This window comes from Capsicum annuum, chromosome 3 (assembly GCF_002878395.1).
Source record: "Capsicum annuum cultivar UCD-10X-F1 chromosome 3, UCD10Xv1.1, whole genome shotgun sequence".
Classification (NCBI taxonomy): Eukaryota; Viridiplantae; Streptophyta; class Magnoliopsida; order Solanales; family Solanaceae; genus Capsicum; species Capsicum annuum.
In genome coordinates this window covers 26337537-26358668 of record NC_061113.1, presented here as the reverse complement: position 1 = coordinate 26358668, position 21132 = coordinate 26337537, and the positions used below count along the sequence as shown (strand labels likewise).

Here is a 21132-nt window from a genome sequence, read left to right as displayed (position 1 = left end):
TGCATGTCTACCTTTTCAATGTTGGTGAATGTGTATTCAGAATACAACAAAGAATCGTATGAAAGCTAGACATTCAAGAAAAATCATGTATAGTGATTTATATAAAAGTAGAGGATTCATAAATAAAAAAGAGCATTAATTAATATTTGAATAGGATTTTTCATATTTTAGTCGATCTTTAATTTCCCAAAAAAATAATACAAATTTTTTCTTTTAAGAAAAGGATTTTTGGAAAAACCTCACCTACTCAACCACAAAAACACAAACACACGACCTTTTTTTTTGGAAGAAGTCTAGTAAATCTTTTTCTTTATGGAAAGGTCACGTAAGCCAAAAAAAAAAAAAAAACCCAAACAACTAATCCTTTTTTAACATATTTATTAAAGCCGATATTCAATTTTATAAAGATAATAGTATAATAATTTAAGAATAAAGTGAAAAGACGATTTTATCTAAAACAAAGATTTTTATTAAATTATAAAAAGTTCAAATCACTTTTCTAAAGGTATTCACAATTTTATTATATTACAAATATAGATATAGATTATAGATAATTTAATTCAACTTTCTATTAATATCACAAGATTAAAGAACATTTAAGAGTATTTAGCACAATTTTAATTTAGAATTATAATTTTTTTTTTATTTTGTGTCAAATAAAAATAGATAATAAATGGAGGGAGTATTTATTTTCAATTCCCCATGTGGTTTGTCTTTCATTAAAAATGTTAAAGTTGACCAAAAGGATTCCTTTCAACAAAAGCAAGCCAAATGGATACATAGCTTGGTCCTATATCTAAGGCAATTTAATAGTGATAATATTCATAGTGGACTACAACACCATTCTCATATTTATTTTTCTTAGTTTTACCCCATGGCTTCCGACGATAATGACATAGTCGAAGAAGTAGATTACTTCTATCGACTCTACAGAAGCGGTCGCGTTGAGCGTTTCTATGACTTACACGGTTCTTTCTACGTTCCACCATCACCACAACATCCATCAAATGGTGTCTTTTCTAAAGACGTCACTATTTCACCCCACGTCTCTGCTAGACTCTATCTTCCGGAGAACATAAGCGATGCCCAAAGACTACCCGTGTTAGTATATTACCACGGAGGTGGACTTGTCATAGAATCAGCCTTCTTCAATTGGAGTCATAATTATACTAACTCTTTAGCTTCTGAGCTAAACGTCATTGTTGTTTCTGTAGAGTATCGCTTAGCCCCCGAGGTTGATACAACCGCGATTTATGAAGATTGTTGGACCGCACTTCAATGGGTCGCTTCACACGCTGATGAAAATTCGTTAATCACGAGTACTAGTAATAAAGACTCGTGGTTAACGAATCACGGTGACTTTAGTAAGGTGTTTTTAGTTGGGGACAGTGCTGGTGGCAATTTAGTGTACCACATGACTATGAAGGCCGGCAAGGAAACCTTGAGTAGTAAGGTGAAAGTTACTGGATCGATTCTTGCTTATCCTTATTTCTTGTTCTCAGATATTGACGTTGATGAAAAGGGATTTGCTTACAAGATTTGGGTCAACATTTGTCCACCACTAGAATCTGGGTTATTATCCCCAATTGATAGTCCATTGATTAACCCTCTTTCTCAAAAGGCTCCGCCTTTATCGGAGCTAGGTTGTTCAAGAATTTTGGTGTGTGGGGGAAAGAAAGATGATATAATTCCATTAGGAATTGTGGTTCGATTTGTTGAAGGTGTGAAGGAGAGCGGATGGGACGGAGAATTGGAGTATCTTGAGGTTGACAGTGGACATGTAGTACAAATAATTAAACCTGACTCCGAGGAAGCTAAACATATGATGAAGTGTTATGCTAATTTCATCCATCGCAAATGATCAATAATACAAATTCGCTATATATGCGAGCTGTTATTGGATTATAATTACTTTGTACTTTTCTTCAAATCATCCTTTGAAGTTTTCGCAATTGCTTGGTCTTATATTGCAAAATAAAACATGTTTGTTTGTAGTTGTAAAAAGTGCTACATGGTTTGTTTGTGGTTGTAAAAAAGTGCTACATCAACAACGCAATATATTTTATTTTTGGCAACCCCTTTTGATCTGATAAGTTTGAAAATGTGCCCTTTAGGACAAGGATTCTAACTATTGGCATAACTGTATTTCGTCTCAAGACTTCTATTTATCAACCTGAATCCCGCCACATAATTTGACGCTGAGCTTATTTGTTGATACTGATGCAGGCTCATTGATAACAGTGACAGTGAAAAAGATAACTTTTAGCCTTTGAAAATTAGTTTTGTACGCTAGTTTCAAACTTAATTTTGAAAAAGGAAGCCACCTAGTCCTTATGGACTTTGCAGCTTTGGAGAAATTTTAACGACTTCTGGGCATTTCCATGACTATGTTATTCACACTACCGAAGGGGCAAGTTCTAATCTTAAATCCAAGTATATGAGTAATTGGAGAATTTTTGGATGGAATTGGGCTCTAGTAAATGTGTTGGATAACATAAGATTGGATTTTATCAGTAGCCTGTTTGAGATTCGTAAGATCCACATACTAGATTATAATTATTTCATGTGAACTGCCATTCATATCCTGGGCCGTGGGGAGAGAGATCAAAGCCAGAAAAATAAAACGTTTTATTATGCAATTTATATAAAAGACCAAACAACTTCTTTGAAGCAAAGCAACACAAAGTACCCAAAGTAAAGTTACGTCTTTGTTACCACTAGCGATAGATAAAATCAGCATAACACTTCATCATACGTTTAGCTTCGTCACAATCAGGTTTATATATTTGACATACATGTATATCGTCAACCTCAAGATACTCCAACTCTCCATTCCATCCACTTTCCTTCACACCTTCAACAAATTGAACTACAATTCCTAAAGGAATTATATCATCCTTCTTTCCCCCACACACCAAAATTCGCGAACAACCTAGACCCGACAAAGACGAGGCCTTTTCAGAAAGTGGGTTAATCAATGGGCTTTCACTTGGTGATAATAGTCCGGACTCTAGTGGTGGACAAATATGGCCCCAAATCTTAGTAGCCACACCTTCATCAATAGCAATATTTGGGAACAAGAAATAAGGATAAGCAAAAATTGATCCAGTAATTTTCATACCATTACTCAAACTTTCTTTGCCAGCTCTCATAGTCATGTGGTACACTAAATTGCCACCACCACTATCCCCAGCTAAAAACATTCTACTAAAATCACCATGGTTCGTTAACCACGAGTCGTTGTTAACTATGGTTGATTTTTCATCGTGAGCATGTAAAGCAACCCACTGAAGTGCAGTCCAACAATCTTCGTAAATGGTAGGCACATCAACTTCCGGGGCTAAACGGTACTCTACCGAAACAGCAATCATGTTTAACTCAGAAGCTAAAGAGTTGACGTAAGCGTGAGTTCTGTTGAAGAAGGCTGATTCTGCGACAAGTCCACCGCCGTGGTAATAAACTAACACGGGGAGTACCTTTTGGGCCGTGGTGGTGGTGTTTTTTGGGAGGTAGAGTCTGGCAGAGACGTGGGATGAGATGGCAACGTCTTTTGACAAGACACCATCTGATGGATTTTGTGGCGATGGTGGGACATAAAAGGACCCGCGTGCATCATAGAAACGCTCAACACGACCACTTTTGTAGAGACGGAAGTAGTTGTCCACTTCTTTGACTACTTGATCATTATCATCGGAAGCCATGGTGTAGAGAAATTTTATTAAAATATCAGAATGGTTCTATGGTATGTATGATTATTATCCCTATATATATATAAAGATTGGTGAAAGCAACAACAGTTGAACCACTTTAAATTGAGTATCCAACTTTATTTTTTGTAGATCCTTTTATTTTCTTTAAATTTTTTAGTATGTGGTTCATTGAACCCACTACAATATATATCTCCTGACAAAACAACCAACGTTTCAGTATATGGTGTTATACACGTCGTGTTATTGACTAAAAGGATCATTTTTAAAAAAATAAAATATCAAATAAGGCTCTTCATTTTCAAAGAAATCAGGAGGAACAAGACGCTGGTTCGGTAGCTCACCGACATATCCTTCTTCTAAACAATCTAGCCCAGTTTCCTTTTTTACAATTTGATCAATTCTATAAAAAAAATGCTCTCTTTTGCTTTTTGAATGTCATTATGTTTGTTTACTAAGTGGTTTATTGAACAAGGGATAAAATCTTTATGCTGGTTCAATGAACTACTAAATAAATAAAAATAATGACATTCAAAAAGTAAAAGAGAGCATTTCATAAAGAATGTATTGGTCAATCTCTTTTTTTAAAAAAATAATTAGAGATGAAATCTTTATTCTGATTCAATGAATCACTTGGTAAATAAAAATAATGACGTACAAAAAACAAAAAAGAGCATTTTTAAATATATATATTGATCAAACAAGGACTAGCAAGTCGCCTGACTCCTCGTGACAAGGTCATGAAATAAAAAAAAAAAAAAAGGAATTTTTCTTACTTAGCAAACTTGTAGCTATAATAAATTTTTTTTTATAGCTGTTATAAAATAATAATTAAAAAAAAAAAGGAGTAGAGAGAGAAGAGAGAGTAATTCTTATTTCTTCTCTTGGGGATGAGAGATTATATGATTGTTAATATAATGAACAAAACCTCTTTATTTATAAGGGAAATATACTCCTAGTCTGAGTAAAAGACAGATGCTTCAAATCCTAATAGATATCAAAGTAGATTTTGGTAGATCTTGATAGACATTCACTATAATGTAAATATATTTATAACACTCCCCCTTGAATGTCTAATTGGTAGATAATGTACCTCGTTAAAATCTTACTAGAAAAAACCCAGTAGGAAAAAAAATCTAGTGAAAAAAAAAGAGTACACATTTATAATAATACGCATTTCGGGTGCCTTATTAAAAACTTTACAAGGAAAACCCAGTGGGACAAAACCTCATAAGGAAAAAAGAGTACAGCGCATATTAACTTCCCCTAATGAGAATATCCTTGACCTTTGCATCTCGATCTTGTGCAGCATCTTTTTGAAAGTTGCAATTGGAGAAGATTTGGTGAATAAATCAGTCACATTGTCATTTAAACGAATCTATTGCACGTTAATATCATCATTCTTTTGTAGCTCATGTATGTAGAAAAGCTTTGGCAAAATGTGCTTCGTTCTTTCTCCATTTATGAATCCTCTCTTAAGATGTGCTATGTATGCTGAATTATCTCTGTATAAAATTGTGGGTAGATCGTCATATTTCTCACCACATTTTTCTCGAATGAGATGTATCATGGACCTCAACCATACACATTCTCGGCTTGCTTCATGAATAACTATTATCTCAGCATGATTCGATGAAGTGGCTATGATAGACTGCTTTGTATATCTCCAAGATATGGTAGTATCACCACATATGAACACATAGCCTATTTGAGACAGAGCTTTATGCGGGTCAGATAAGTACCCAACATCAACATGACCAATAAGATCGGACTGCAATCTTTAGAATAAAACAAGCTCATATGTTTTATCCCATTTTGATGTCTCATAGTAAGAGCAGAAATATACCTTGCTAACAAATTGACTGAAAAGGCTATTGGCCTTGTAGTATTTGCAAGGTACATGAGTGCATCAATTGCACTAAGATATGATACTTCATAACCAATCCAATTTGATATGTTTCGAATTTCAGCAAATAATCTATTGCTTTGAAAACTCTCCAAGAGTTCCAATGATGTTCAAGCAATAAGCTTATACAATATAAGGATTATAAATAAGTTTCCCAAAAACTTTTATATGCTTCAAGCAGTTTGAATCCTTAAAAGTTTTCACATAAGTTTTGTCAAGTGATAATATTCAACATTTCATGAGTGACAACTTCAAGTGTCTGGACTGCAAATCAAATAAGTTTTACGCTTACCAAAATGCATCCTTTCATATCACTTGATAAATGTTTCTACGTCAGCATGCTTAAATAAACGTATAATTTAGATCCTCGTAATCTTTCACAATATTGCGCCAATATTGTGTCAAATATATTGATGATATATCATTTCGTATCGGTTCACAATGCGACATAATATTTTGAGATCTCATCACTTTATTATTTTCAGGTACATGAACCTTTCATAAGGTTTCGTGAAGTGTTATGTCGTAGAATCTTCAAGAGCTCATTGCCTTCTTATTATGATTATTTGCTCCTTATTTTTCTAGGACTATTTCATTTGGAATCGATTAGTCTACCACGCTTCATGCATACATAGACTCTGTCATTTAGGAACATAACATGAGCACTTGCGCTTAATATGAGATGCTTTCGGCATTTGACTTGAATTATCTTTTGGATGAGGATATGGTAATAATTCCTAACATATTTCATAGCGCTTATAATCTCTCCCTTATGTTAGGAAAACTAAAATACATCCTCTACTTCTTTGAGGAATCCATCTTTGTGCATTATGGTATATTCATTAATCGTATACCGCACATCAAAATTATTAGACGGAATAATTAGTTCCCGACCTTGAACCAATTGAGATGAAAGAAATAATCATAATTTATTGGTCTAATGCATACAAATGCTATTACAATATATCATATTTTAGACCAATACATAAAGTTTTGTTCTCATTAGCGATGGTTTAGCTATTTATCAAAGGTATTCAATGCCAAACCATCATCATCAAAATAACTTTCTTGATTGCACAATCTGAAAATTATGCTCAATTTATATTGAACAAGTAACTTTATGAATGTCAAACGTAGGTTGACCATGAATGTACATGTGATCATCTTATTGATGCATTTTTTCAACATATCACATGATAGGTGAATGGGCCCTTATTCACCTTTTATTCTTTTCAGATTTTGAGGGATTCAATCCCAAAATTAGTTGGTCCAACCAACTTATCATGAGAACAAGCAACATTAAAGTTCATGAATTTCTAATTCTTCAATATATGTTCAATACTCAGTATGCACATCTTCGGGATATCACAATCGTTCATGTCAACTTATGAACTTTTAATCTAGTAAACTCCAAGTTTACCATGATATGTATTTTTACTTTAGTAAATTTCAGATTTACTATTATATGAATAAATTTCAGATTTACTACTTCAGAAGTACATTTCAAAATTATTCAACCTTTTTCGGAGGTGAGTTGTGATACAATCACAATCAAGTGCACGTTTGCATTAATAAGTTTCTCATTCCCCAGGAATTGAATATAATCGTGACTTAAGCCTATCAAATTATGATAGCTTATAACCTCTTTCAAGATTTTGCTACTTCAGAAGTAAATAGAGGCATACATATGATGTAGAGAATTCTTCTCTAGTATATCTTATAATCATATAAGCGTGTAAAAATATCGTCACTTTTGATGATCATTATCATATTGTCCCTACACGCATATATTTGTGCATTTAATCACTTGTCTTCTTTCAGACATATTATGCACTGCTACCAAATACACCTCAAGAATGAAGTAAGTTGTCATATTTCAAACTATCATATATTGCTACCACATTCACTTCATGGAATGGAGCACATTCAATGGGTCGAATTTCATGACTTTTCATTAAACATCTATTATTTTGCCTTAGTCATCATAATATCATCAATATGGTGTATTGAGATTCAAACTCAACATCTTATCCATATAAAGACGTCTTAGGCATGAATCGATGGGACTTGAACCCAACATATTATCATTCTTTTTGATAATATTGTTTTTGAGGAATAAATTTAAAATATAAATGGTTCCAAACCATTTATTTTTCCTCAAATCCAATAATAATTATATTATTAATAGAAAAATACAAATAACATAAGGAATTACTAACCTTGACCTTTAGATTTATAATCTCACCTTATTTGGCAGAGTCTCGTGCTGATAACGTGTTATAAAATAAAAAAAAAAGTAGAGAGAGAAGAAAGAGTGATTCTTTTTTCTTCTCTTGAGGATGAGAGATTATATGATTGTTAATACAATGAATAAAACCCCTCTATTTATAAGGGAAATTTACTCCTAATCTGGGTAAAAGACGGATGCTTCAAATCTTAATAGATATCAAAGTAGATCTTTATAGATCTTGATAGACATTCACTATAATGTAAATACATTTATAACAATAGCAAATGTTTCATAATTACAAAAAATAGTAAGTTCAATTTTATATTTTATAAAAGTACTACTACTAAAATATACTATATACAACAAGATTTACTGTCCTTCTTTTTAATAAGAAAGCAGTAAATTTCTTTTTCATAAATTACTGCAGTAGATTTCTTTTCCATAAATTACTCTTATTTCAATTAGTAGAATCTTTTCTAAATCAAACTCAAATATAAAAGATTATTATCTTCATGATCTTCAAAAATTCAAAATAAAGCATTAAAACTATTTTTTTCTCTCTTTCACTCTCTTATATCTCTAACTTTTTTTCTTTTTAGTTTTTTTTCATCTTTTTTTTATCGTTTTACTTCTTTATTTTGATTTCTTTTTTCTTTCCACTTTATTTTTCTCCCTTTTATTTTTATTTTTTTCCTTTTTCTTTATTTTTTTTCGTTTTCTTATTTTTTTCCATTCTCATTTTTCTTTCTTTTCCTATTTTCATTTTTCTTCTTTTTTTATTTTTTTTCTTTGTTTTATTTTTACACTTCTATTTCTAATTTCTATTTGTCTTTCTTTTTCCCCCCCTTTTCACTTCTTTTTTTCGATTATTTTTCATTTTTTGTCTTTCTTCTTTTTTTTTTTTTTTAAAGTTTTTTTTACTCTTCTATTTCTATCTTTTATTTTTAAAAGACAAATATCTATATAACATATACATATTCAAAAAATATACAAAATAAATTGACATGCAGATCTGCATATGTATTTATAGTACAAAATATACATATATATCTGCATATGTATTTACAGAAATACATATCTAACTATATGTATATATAAACACATAGGACACACAATCTCTATAACAAAAAGGACAACTATATACATATACATATAGGTAATAAAAAAATAGATGATAAATATTTTAAATAGTAAAAAATACAAATAAGTACATATGTTATCCTCTAAAATGACATAAAATAGTTCAAAGATAAATCCAACACCTTACAAATTACATATAGCTATGCATATGTATTTACAGAATACATACCATATCTATATGTATATTCTCGTTTTATATGATTCATCTTTGTATTTTACAAATAATATGAAGATATATAATATTGTTTTGTTTGTTAATGTTTAATACGAATATGATATGTATTTTGTAAATACATATCAGAGTTATATTTGTATTTTTTGTATAGTAATATACATATGGATCGGGCATGTATTCTGTAAATACATATGCAGAGTTATATGTATTTTTTTGTAATGTAATATATATTATGTAAAAGAAAACATATGCATAATATGTATTTTGTATTATATTTTGTGAAAAGTACATGTAATATAGATTTATATCATTATTTTGTTTTATAGGTGTTGCGTGATCATATATTCATGGCAAGAGTACTTCCAAGGTTTGCATCACATATAGAATGTCACAAAATCAATGATATTGAAGAACGTATTAGGGTAATGTTATCAAAGGAGCAGTACACGATTTTTTGTCATAAGAATATTTGTGGTATCTAAATGAACAAGAAGAAATGTGTAGTTCAAGATCAATTAGGCAGATGTATTACGTCACAAATGTATTATAAATTTTTTGGGGGCATGTGCATGTATTTGTATTTGTATTTTGTATATATAAATGCATATCTATATGTATTTTTGTATGGTGTTGAATTTGTCTTTGACTGTTCTATGTCATTCTAGATGGTAACATATGTATTTATTTGTATTTTTTACTGTTTAAGATATGTATCATCTATTTTTTGATTACCTATATGTATATGTATATATATAATTGTCCTTTTTGTTATAGAGATTTTGTATCCTATATGTTTATATATACATATGAGTGAGATATATATTTTTGTAAATACATATGTATGTTTTATACTGTAAATACACATCCAGATCTGTATGGGTATGTATTTTGTATATTTTTGAATATGTGTATGTGATATACATATTTGCTTTTCAAAATAAAAGTTAGAGATAGAAGAGTAAAAAAATAAAAAAAAAATAGAAAAAGAAAAAAATGAAAAAAAGAAATGAAAAAGAAAAAAGAAGAAGAAAGAAAAATAGAAGTGTAAAAAATAAAAGAAAAAAATAGAAAATAGAAAAAAGAAGAAGAAAGTGAAAATAGGAAAAGAAAAAAAGATATGAGAAAGGAAAAAAAAGAAAACGAAAAAGAAAAAATAAAAAAAGGAAAAAAAAGAGAAATAGAAGAGAGAAAATAAAGTGAAAAGAAAAAAATAAAAAAAAGGAAATTAAAATAAAAAATAAAATGATAAAAAAAAATAAGATGAAAAAAAACTAACAAGAAAAAAGTTAGAGATATAAGAGAGAGAAAGAGAAAAAAAAACAGTAATGCCATTTTATTTGGAAATTCTGAAGATCATGAACATAATTATCCTCAAATATGAGAAAGAAAAACGAGAAAAAGAAAAAGAAAAAAAACAAAAAAGAAGAGAAATAGAAGTGAAAAAATAATGTGGAAAGAGAAAAAGAGAAAAAGAAAAAAAGAAAAATAATAATAAAAAAAATATATGAAAAAAAGGGTAGAAGAGACCACTACAAGAAAAGTGATTATTACCTGGAGATTTTCATAGGGATAATGCGGTAAAATCCCCAAGTAATGTGATTACCTGTGGATTTTCTTACCAATTAGAATCCAAAGAAAATACCTTCGTAGGTAATTATTACCTGCAAATTTATAAAATTTCTAGGTAATTTAGTTGCTGAAATAAATCCGCAGATAAGTTATTTGTGATTAACTATCAAAATTTTGCATGAATTATTTGGTAAAATTTCATAAAAAAATAATTTTGCCTGCGGATTTTCACGAAAAAATTCACAAATTATTCCGCATGAAGATTCCCAAGTAAATCCAAAGAAAGTTTAGAGGTGAAAATTCCTAATTAACAAAAGAAAATTTCTTGCGGATATTTATGAAACTATTTCGCAAGAAAATTCGTATGAAATACCCCAAGTAAATCCGCAAGAACAAATTTTTTCAAGAAAATTTTCATGAATATTTATCATGTACATCCCCATGAAAATTCTCAAGTAATAATTCACATATAAATTACAAGAAACATTTCACATTTAGTCAAAATCTATTCAAAACCGTCAATAATTATCAAAAACATCATTCAATACAAGTCTAATGTAAATTATTACAGTTACAAAAAAACATAATTCATAATATCCACATCAATAATGTATGATTCTTAAATGGTCGAAAACAAAATATTTCAAACTTGAATCCTCAATAAAACTATCAACCATCATGGTCAGAATCACTTTCATCCATGTTATCATGATTAGAATCACTTTCATTCACGTCATCAGAGTCATCATCACTTTCATCCTCATAAGCTTGGTTGTCTTCTTGAGATGAGTGTTCATCATTTGAAGGTGATTTCTTGTATACATGCTTCATCAACAAGTCCAATTCCTTTCTCATCCTCTTATTTTTATGTCACTCATTCTGCAACTGGGCATACAAATCAGCATTTGAAGCATCAACCTAGGATTTAATCATCCCATCAAATTTAATAGGTAATTAACCATCATAACAATATAAACATTAAAGTCAAATCATTAACACAAAATTTTTCAAAGTTCCAAAAGTAAACTACAAAACATACAAAAAACTATCCTATGGACTTAACTAAATTTGTAACAAAACACTGTGGAGTAACTTGTGCAAAACTATCCTATGAAGAATTCCTAAACATATATATCTGATAAAACTATCTACCGCAGCCACTAATTTTCAATTAAGATCCATCAATTATGGAGTCATATTTTCATCATGTAAAGAAGAGAGGAGAAGCTCCCTTTTCCCCTATCATTTTAATTAATTAGCAATACTAATCAAAAAAGATTTTAAAGATCAATTAAGTGTCTAAAAAATTATCTCAAAGCACTTGTAACCTCTGAAGAGACAATATAGTGCCTCTTCACCAAAAAGTAACTTAAACTAATGCCAACATGCATGTAGTTAATTCTAAAAGCTAAGATTAGGTTAAAACTAATCACTATGTTTGTCAAATACCTAACTCAATCGTTGAGAATCTTCTAATAATCCAATGACTCAAAGGTAGCTGCATTTTAATTAGTTTCATATATATATATATATATGAACAATTTACTAAAATTGTAGATTATTAGTAATATCCAATTCTAAACTCATTCTTGCACAACTACAAATAGTTCACTAATAAGGACAAAAATTGTTTAAGTGTTAAAATTTGTAACTATCACTTCTTTACTTCTCAAGTGAACACACACAACTAAATTCAAAACACAAATTCAACTTTCAGCTAACCACACTTAAACATTTTCAAGTCACTGCTTCACTTCTCAAGTGACCACACTTAACTAAATTCAAAACACAAATTCACCTTTTAACTAACCACACTTAAAACATTTTTAAGTCACTACTTCACTTCTCTAGTGACCACATTTAACTAAATTCAAAACACAAATTCACCTTTCAACTAACCACAATTAAACATTTTCAAGTCACTACTTCACTTCTCAAGTGACCATACTTAACTAAATTCAAAACACAAATTCATCTTTCAACTAACCACACTTAAACATTTTCAAGTCACTACTTCACTTCTCAAGTGACAAACTTTACTAAATTCAAAACACAAGTTCATCGCTCAAGTGACTACATTATTCTTAATCAATTTCAGGTAACTAGTTTACATTTAAAGGTCATAGACTTAACCATTTTCAAAATGCAAGTTCACATCCTCAAATAACTACACATAATCGTTTTCAAAACACAAGATCACCTTTCAAATAATTATTTTCAAAACACAAGTGATACAAGTACGACTACGAGGATGGACGTGTGAAAGCTTAATGAACCCGAGGCTTGGAGTGTGCAAGAAAAATGCAAAAGAGGGCCTAAAACACACACCAAAACTGAACCTACACTACACTCCATGGGCGGCATTTTGAGGCTTTTCATTAAAGGACCTTTTGGTCATTTTGTATTCTAGTTGTAACCTTGTATAAATAGAACATTGTAGGTCATTTTGTCTTAGAATTTGATGATATTTGTAAGTTGTATAACACTTTAAAAGACAGGTCCTCTCTTCTCTTTAGGATGCAACCCGAGACTAGGGTGATACTGGTGTGAAATCACTAGTGTTGCATTCATGGCTTGAGAAGTTGGTGTTTAGAGGAGGTAAAGTCCCTCTTGTGTCAACGTATGAGTTAGGTTAACCTTTGTGTGTAGTTTTAAGGGTCCAAGAGTATCACATGTTCTTGGGTTCTTAAGATTATACCAACCAAGGTCTAACTATCTATGCTAGCTTTGTTCATTTTATTCTTGTAATCGTTTGTACTAGTTTGTTCTCATTTCTAGGAAAGTCGTAAGTTGTTGTTACAATATTGTTGTGTTCTTCTTCTTATTTTGTAACTTGTTTAGTTGTTGGCTGACTTAGTGTGTTAAACACCTTGTGATCTCTTTATTCTTGCTCTTATTTGTTGAATCCGAGAGTGGTCATCAAAGGGGTCCTCGGTTCCTAGAACTTGTTGACTGTTTTGGTGTATGTTTTGTGTGTTTCCTTATTATTCTTGTATCATTTGGTATCAAATCTCAAGGTTTGATTTTGTTCTTACAAAACTAATCTTGGGAAGATCTTACCAAAGTTAGAGACATTGTGTTGTGTTGGACCTTGGCCGAAATTTGAAGTATTGTTGTGTTAACTTGGCCAAGAGTTTTATGACTAGATCTAGTAGTCTTTTACTTGTTTAGTGTATTTATAGTGTTGGATCCTTTCTCACCAACACTAAAAGTGTCTAGATCTAAATTTGAGCTTATAATATTGACAATTATTGTGGTGACTTGAAGATAGTCGTATGTTGTACCTTTTTGTTGTCAATTAGTGGTGTTGTGTTGTGTTCTTGAAAAAGTTATTATTGTATTCTTGAAGGTTGTTGTGGTGTTCATATAGTTCTTTATCTATTCTTACAACTTAAGACAACAAAAAGTGCAATATAGATCCAAAAAGTTGTAAGACAAAAGTTGTAAAGTTGTTGTGAGAAGACTTGCACACATCACTTCCTAGACTTGACAACCAATTCTCCTTAAATCAAGGGACCTTGTCTTATGGGACTAGTAAAGTCAAATCTCACCTTTTTGAGTTTGAAAATTTAAAAAAGACTACAAGACTTTTACTTTCCCTTCAAAACCAATTGTCATCCATTCCAAGTTGTGTGAAGATTGAAATTTCAAATTTGTGACTAAAGTTGTGTGGAATCGAGACCAATTGCATGCTGCCACGTCACCCTAATTACTGTTCACCATCAATATTAAGCTCAAATTTGGATTTTCTAGTTTTTAATTTTTGATTCTTGGTTTCATTAGTTGATCTTAGAACTAATTAACAAACTAGTAAACTCCTACTAGATTGTCAATTAGTACTTTGAATCCATTGTTGGTGTCTACATTTATTTTGTGCTTTTATCATTTTTAAAATCGCGGTACTTCTTGGTTCAAGTTTGAACATTACTTTCCTTGAGTCTTCAAACAAAGAATCCATTCCGACCAAGGAGTAGACTCACCCCTCGACTCATCACGAACTACGAGCTGACTTGCAACACTTGTGAATCCAAGTGTGAGACGATCAAGTGTGTTAGAGTGTGGTGAGGTTGTTTTGGACTAACTTGTGTTTTGCTTTGTAGGCTTGTTCTTTTTTTTTTCTTATTTTTTGAGGTACAATTACAAGGGAACCCGCGGCTTCAACCTCTCAACCCATGGACAATAATGCCGCCAATGTCATTTTGGCCTACCTTGACACTATGTCTCGAGACCTAGCTATGGAAAATGAAAGGTTGGATCGTATGGTAGGTCAAAGGGAGCAAGTGGGCTGCCCAGACACACATCAACAGGAAGGCTGTAGCTCATATGAGCTACGAGGTAAAAACGTTATCCCCTACTCTCCTATGAACTTAGAATATTGTGTTGTGGCTAGTAGGAGCCAAGTAGGTGTAGTTGCGACTTTGCCTAGGTTTGAGGTGATCGAATCTCCTTTTTTTTATACTCTCGGTATTGTTAGGTCGTATGAGAACCAAACTCTTGTTGTAGGTACGCAAGCACTAGATCCTTTTGATGATTAAATTGATTCTCCTCATGAGAATGATTTGTGTCCATCTAGTGCTAGCACTTATAATTTGACTAAGGTTCCATTACCAAGTGACGAGAGTATTCACACACTAGTTGACCCTTGTGAAAATCAAGGTGGGTCTATATTGGTTTATGAGTTGCCAACAACTAGTGAGGTTATGGACAATGATCAATCGAGTTGAAATGACCTTAACGTGCTTGATTGTTTAGGAAACCCAAATTGTGATTGTCTTGGTAAATATGGTTTTGCTTGTGATCCCTTTTCTGCCCATGATGGTTTATGTCTATGTAGGGACTACTCTCTTAAAAGAAAAGATGTTAAATGCTTAGAAATTCCATCTACTACTTCTTTATGTGTTTCTTATGTTAAGCCTACTAGTGTTGTTGGACTTGAAACTAGTAAGTACACGCATAAGGAGACCATAGTTGGAGTTGGCTCATGTGACACCTTTCTTTATCCTCTTTGTGCTCATGATATTTTCCATAGGGATATAGAGGGTATGCCTTATTTTGAAGACAACACCTTAGGGGAAAGTGAGAGTGTCCAAGGCCTAAGTCCTTGGTTACTCCACCCATTTGATCCCGGTACTATCTTAGGGTGGGAAAGGATTACTCTTGGTCTATTTTTCTTTTGTCTTGATGCTTGCCCGATCCATCTCCTTTGTAGCATTTGTACTAATCTTTTCCTGATTAAAACAAAGGACTCGTGGCTATACTTTAAGTTTGTTCCGTCTCGGCATGACATATTGATGTGTTATTTTTTTGGTAACCCTAACCCCTCATGTCAAGAGGATGTGTGCTTATTTTTCTTCTCTTGATTTTGCAAGGTACGGGTTTGAGGTCGAATTATTTTCAAGAAGGGGAGGATGATAAAAGTACGACCACGAGGATGAACGTGTGAAAGTATAATGAACCCGAGGCTTGGAGTATGAAAGAAAAATGCAAAAAAGGGCCTAAACATACAAACCAAAACCAAACCTACACTACACTCCATGGGTGGCATTTTGAGGCTTTTCATTAAAGGACCTTTTGGTCATTTTGTATTCTAGTTGTAACCTAGTATAAATAGAACATTGTAGGTCATTTTGTCTTAGACTTTGATGATATTTGTAAGTTGTATAACACTTTAAAAGACAAGTCCTCTCTTCTCTTTAGGAGGCAACCTAAAACTAGGGTGATACTAGTGTGAAATCACTAGTGTTGCATTCAAGGCTTGAGACGTTGGTGTTTAGAGGAGGTAAAGTCCCTCTTGTGTCAACGTATGAGTTAGGTTAACCTTTGTGTGTAGTGTTAAGGGTCCAAGATTATCACATGTTCTTGGGTTCTTAAGATTATACAAACCAAGGTCTAACTATCTATCCTTTGTTCATTTTATTCTTGTAATTGTATGTACTAGTTTGTTCTCATTTTTAGGGAAGTCGTGAGTTGTTGTTATAATATTGTTGTGTTCTTCTTCTTGTTTTGTAACTTAGTTTGGTTGTTGTCTGCCTTGGTGTGTTAAACACCTTGTAATCTCTTCATTTTTGCTCTTATTTGTTGAATCTGAGAGTGGTCATCAAAGGGGGTCCTCGGTTCCTAGAACTTGTGGACTGTTTTGGTGTATGTTTTGTGTCTTTCTTTGTTATTCTTGTATCAACAAGTCACCAATTCACTTCTCAAGTGACTACACTTGATCATTATCAAATCATTAATTCACTTCTCAAGTGATCACACTTAACTAAATTCAAAGCACAAATTCACCTTTCAACCAACCACATTTAAACATTTTCAAGTCACTACTTCACTTCTCAAGTGACCACACTTAACTAAATTCAAAACACAAATTCACCTTTCAACTAACCACACATAAACATTGTTAAGTCGCTACTTCACTTCTCAAGTAACCACACTTTACTAAATTCAAAATACAAGTTCACCTTAATCAATTTCAAGCAACTAGTTTACATTTCAAAACATTATTCTTAATCAATTTCAAGTAACTAGTTTACATTTAAAGTCACTACACTTGACCATTTTCAAAACTCAAGTTCACATTCTCAAATAACTACACATAATTATTTTCAAAACACAAGGTTACCTTTAAAATAACTAAGTTCAAAACACAAGTCACCTCTCAAGTGACTACATTATTCTTAATCAATTTCAAGTAACTAGTTTACATTTCAAAACATTATTCTTAATCAAGTGACAACACTAAATCAATTTCAAGTCATGATTCACATTTTCAAGTGATTACTAATTTCAAAACACAAGTTCACCTTTCAAGTCACTACACTAAATCATTAAGTCACTAATCCACTTCTCAAGTGACAATTGATTATTTTAAAGTCACTAGTACATATTTCAAAACACTACACTTAAGCATTTTTAGCTCTCGAATTCACATTTCAAGTAACGTCATGAATTCACATTTCAAGCAACAACACTAAGCCATTTCATCCAACCCTGTCGAAACCCCAAATATGGACCTAAAGTAGATGAAACCCACACAACAGAACCACCATTTTCAGGGAACATAGTCCCTATTTCAGCAGCAATCAATGCCTCAGGGACACTCCATATTAATGGGAAAATCAAGAAACCAAGAAGAGTAAAAAGAGGACCAGCTGCTTGCACAATGTCCTCAACACCAAATGGACCACCAGAAACCTCATAGAAAATCAGGAAAATTAGTGGCAAAAGTGAAACTTACTTGGAATTATTTTCTCTAGGAGATAGAGGAACATCATTAATCCCTATGTACTCTGCACCATTATACCCCCCCCCCCACCCCACCCCCCTACCCCAATTTGTATTGCAGATTCTCTTTGAGTTGAAACCCTCAATTTCTGTATTTTTCAGTAAACATTTTCATCGAACACTAGCTACTACAGGAACCAAACGTCAAAAGAAACAATTTTTTTTAACAATTTATAACATGGAGTTGTTCAAGAAAGCAATTAAATCTCAAAAACAACATTAAAACAATTTATCATGACCAAATCACACAAAGAGTCGCCAATTTTTATAGTCCATCTACCAATTTCATCATACACTAGCTAACTAAAGGAACCAAACATCAACAAGAAACATTTTTTTAACAATTGATAACATGGGGTTACCTAAAGGGTCAGAAAAAGTTGATAAAAGTAAAAGAAAGAAAGAGAGAAAAGGTAAGAAATTTAAAGGAAGATTATTTGGTTACTAAACAAGTAAAAGAGATAGCAAGAATATTATTATTGACATCAATAATAATGGTTGGGTACAGAGCTGAAGATGACTATGACTACTTATTCAAGGTAGTACTAATTGGTGATTCAGGTGTTGGCAAGTCCAATTTGCTTTCAAGATTCACTAGAAATGAGTTTAGCCTTGAGTCCAAGTCTACTATTGGTGTTGAATTTGCTACCAAAAGCTTAACTGTTGATAGTAAAGTCATCAAGGCTCAAATTTGGGACACTGCTGGCCAAGAAAGGTACCGCGCAATCACCAGTGCCTACTACAGAGCTGCCGTGGGTGCTCTACTTGTCTATGATGTCACTTGACATTCCACATTTGAAAATGTTAAGAGGTGGCTTAAGGAACTGAGAGATCATAGAGATCCTAGCATTGTTGTCATGTTTGTCGGAAACAAATCTGATCTACGACATCTGGTCGCAGTGTCGACTGAGGACGGTAAGTCTTTTGCAGAGAAGGAATCCCTCTACTTGATGGAAACTTCTGCCCTCGAATCTACTAATGTCGACAATGCATTTGTTGAAGTTCTCACTCAAATCTACCACGTCATGAGTAGAAAAGCAATGGAAAATGGTGAGAATGGAAACGGAAATGTGCCTTCCAAAGGTGGAAAGGTTGATCTAGGTAAAGAAGTATCTGATGTCAAGAAATTCGGTTGGTGTTCATCCTAAGGCTAATCTGTATTGCTGCGTCTGGTTCTAGGTACACCGGTAGTGTAAAATTTTCAAGACTAGCTTTGACGCGATCCTTTTAAATTGTTTTCATTTGGTAGTAAAGAATGTCTGTGTTAGAGAACCTTTTCTAATGGAATCCTTTGTGTAGACCTACTATGGATTTACTATTGAATCATTCTTTCTCTTTTCAATTATTTGAATTGAAAAAAAAAAGATAACATAGGGTTGTTCAAGAATGCAATAAAATTACAAAAACAACAATAAAATCATTAATCATGAAAAAATTACATAAGCGACAGGGGTAGTATAACGAATCATCAATACCAAAAAGATCCTAGCATTACCTCTGAAGGAGGGAGGCAGCAGCTGGGGGAGATTTCGCTGGCTCTTTGGTTGTCGGCGGTGGTGATGCGGACAACTTTGACAATCGGAGGAGGAAGGAGAGGTGGTGATGAAGGACGTCGCCGACTGTGAGGAAGGCGGCCGGAGTTTAGAGAGAGCGAGAGAGAAAAGACAATTAGATGCGGCTGAAATTTTGGGCCCGTCTGGCCATGAAAATTTTTTCCTTTTTTTCGAAAACAAAATTCGGAATTGGAAATTATGTTGTTTGGTAATGAAAATTCAGAAAATAATTTCGAAAAATTTTTCTGAAAAGGAAAAACAGGTTTTTGTTGTTTTCACAATTTTTCAACTCCAATTCCAACTTTTATTATTATTACATATAACCTCAATCTTTTAAATTTTTACATAAACTCTCCTTATAACATTACTTTTTCAATATTACGTATATAGCAGTTTTAAAGAATAAGATAATTATAATTTCAAACTTAATGCTATCCTAATTAATATATATCTCTTTTTCTCTCTCATCATTATTTTTATCTCTTATTTAATTTTCTCCCTTATTTAAGACATTATTTTACTACTAATTTAAATTAATACCCATAAATATATAAAGTATTATATTTATACTCATAATTATATAAAGTATTATAGTTATACCCATAAATATATAAAGTATTATATTTATAATAGAAATATACAAAGTATGCTATATATAAAGTTTATACCATGTATATACCATATACACACATATATAAATATACAAAGTATTAAGAAACATACTCAACATATTTATAATATAGAGTTAATACATAAAAATGATCCTAAACTTGACACCAAATTATAACTTTGACTTTAAACTTTGATAGTGCACAAATAGGACCTTTAACTATTCAAAATCTGAACAAATATGACCTCCGATTTTACAATCCTATGCGTGAGTTTCACTCACGCCTACGTGAAAAGGTAATCCAATCACACGGTGTCACATCGTTAAAAGGGCTGACTTGGAGGGAGGTCATATTTGTGCAGTTTTGAATAGTTAAAGGTCATATTTGTGCACAGTCAAAGTTCTGCTTTTTGTGTTAAAAAGACGTCGTTATTATTATCATTATTATTATTATTATTATTATTATTATTATTATTATTATTATTATTATTATTATTATTATTATTATTATTATTATTATTATTATTATTTCTATAGCTACAACAACACCTAGCTTTTTTTAAATTAAAAAATTGAACCCACACAGTAGGCTGAAGGAAGCGTCAAGAAGAGCAAATAAGACCACTGGGCTAAGTGTCTTGTTTCATGTGGTTCAACATTAATATACGTACATAAATATAGATTTTCTACCTTATATATATAACATAATTTTTTTACCGAGGGGGTTCGGGTGAACCCCATGGCAACCACATAGGTCTGCCCCTGCATTAATTTAATAATGTTTTAATAACGTTAATTTAATAACATTGTAATAACGTTAATTTGATAACGTTAATTTAATATACTACTACTACGATCCTTAATAACGTTAATTTAATAACGTTTTATTAAAACTACAATTTTTTTATTATTAGTATAGTTTCATCTTTAATTTAATATTTAAATAAATTTTATTTAGATA

General features: G+C 31.9%; 2 protein-coding genes, 1 long non-coding RNA gene and 1 pseudogene across 3 annotated transcripts; 2 read left to right on the top strand and 2 right to left on the bottom strand.

Moving 5' to 3' along the window:
* The first annotated feature begins 754 nt into the window (after nucleotides 1-754).
* LOC107856531 (hydrolase 3) lies at nucleotides 755-2075 on the top strand. Its single transcript, XM_016701523.2, has one exon. The coding sequence runs from the start codon at nucleotides 875-877 to the stop codon at nucleotides 1859-1861; it is 987 nt and encodes a 328-aa protein (XP_016557009.1). The 5' UTR covers nucleotides 755-874; the 3' UTR covers nucleotides 1862-2075.
* Nucleotides 2076-2607: 532 nt separating this feature from the next.
* LOC107856532 (2-hydroxyisoflavanone dehydratase) lies at nucleotides 2608-4189 on the bottom strand. The gene has a single exon (XM_016701524.2). It carries the CDS (start codon nucleotides 3699-3701, stop codon nucleotides 2718-2720), a length of 984 nt encoding a protein of 327 aa, XP_016557010.1. The 5' UTR covers nucleotides 3702-4189; the 3' UTR covers nucleotides 2608-2717.
* A 7044-nt stretch (nucleotides 4190-11233) lies between these two features.
* LOC107856527 lies at nucleotides 11234-19783 on the bottom strand. The gene is made up of 2 exons (XR_001670585.2): nucleotides 19504-19783; nucleotides 11234-11645 (listed from the first exon to the last, which is right to left on the bottom strand). It is a non-coding gene; the product is annotated as an uncharacterized LOC107856527 (long non-coding RNA).
* LOC107856526 lies at nucleotides 18248-19350 on the top strand (annotated as a pseudogene).
* Nucleotides 19784-21132: the final 1349 nt, after the last annotated feature.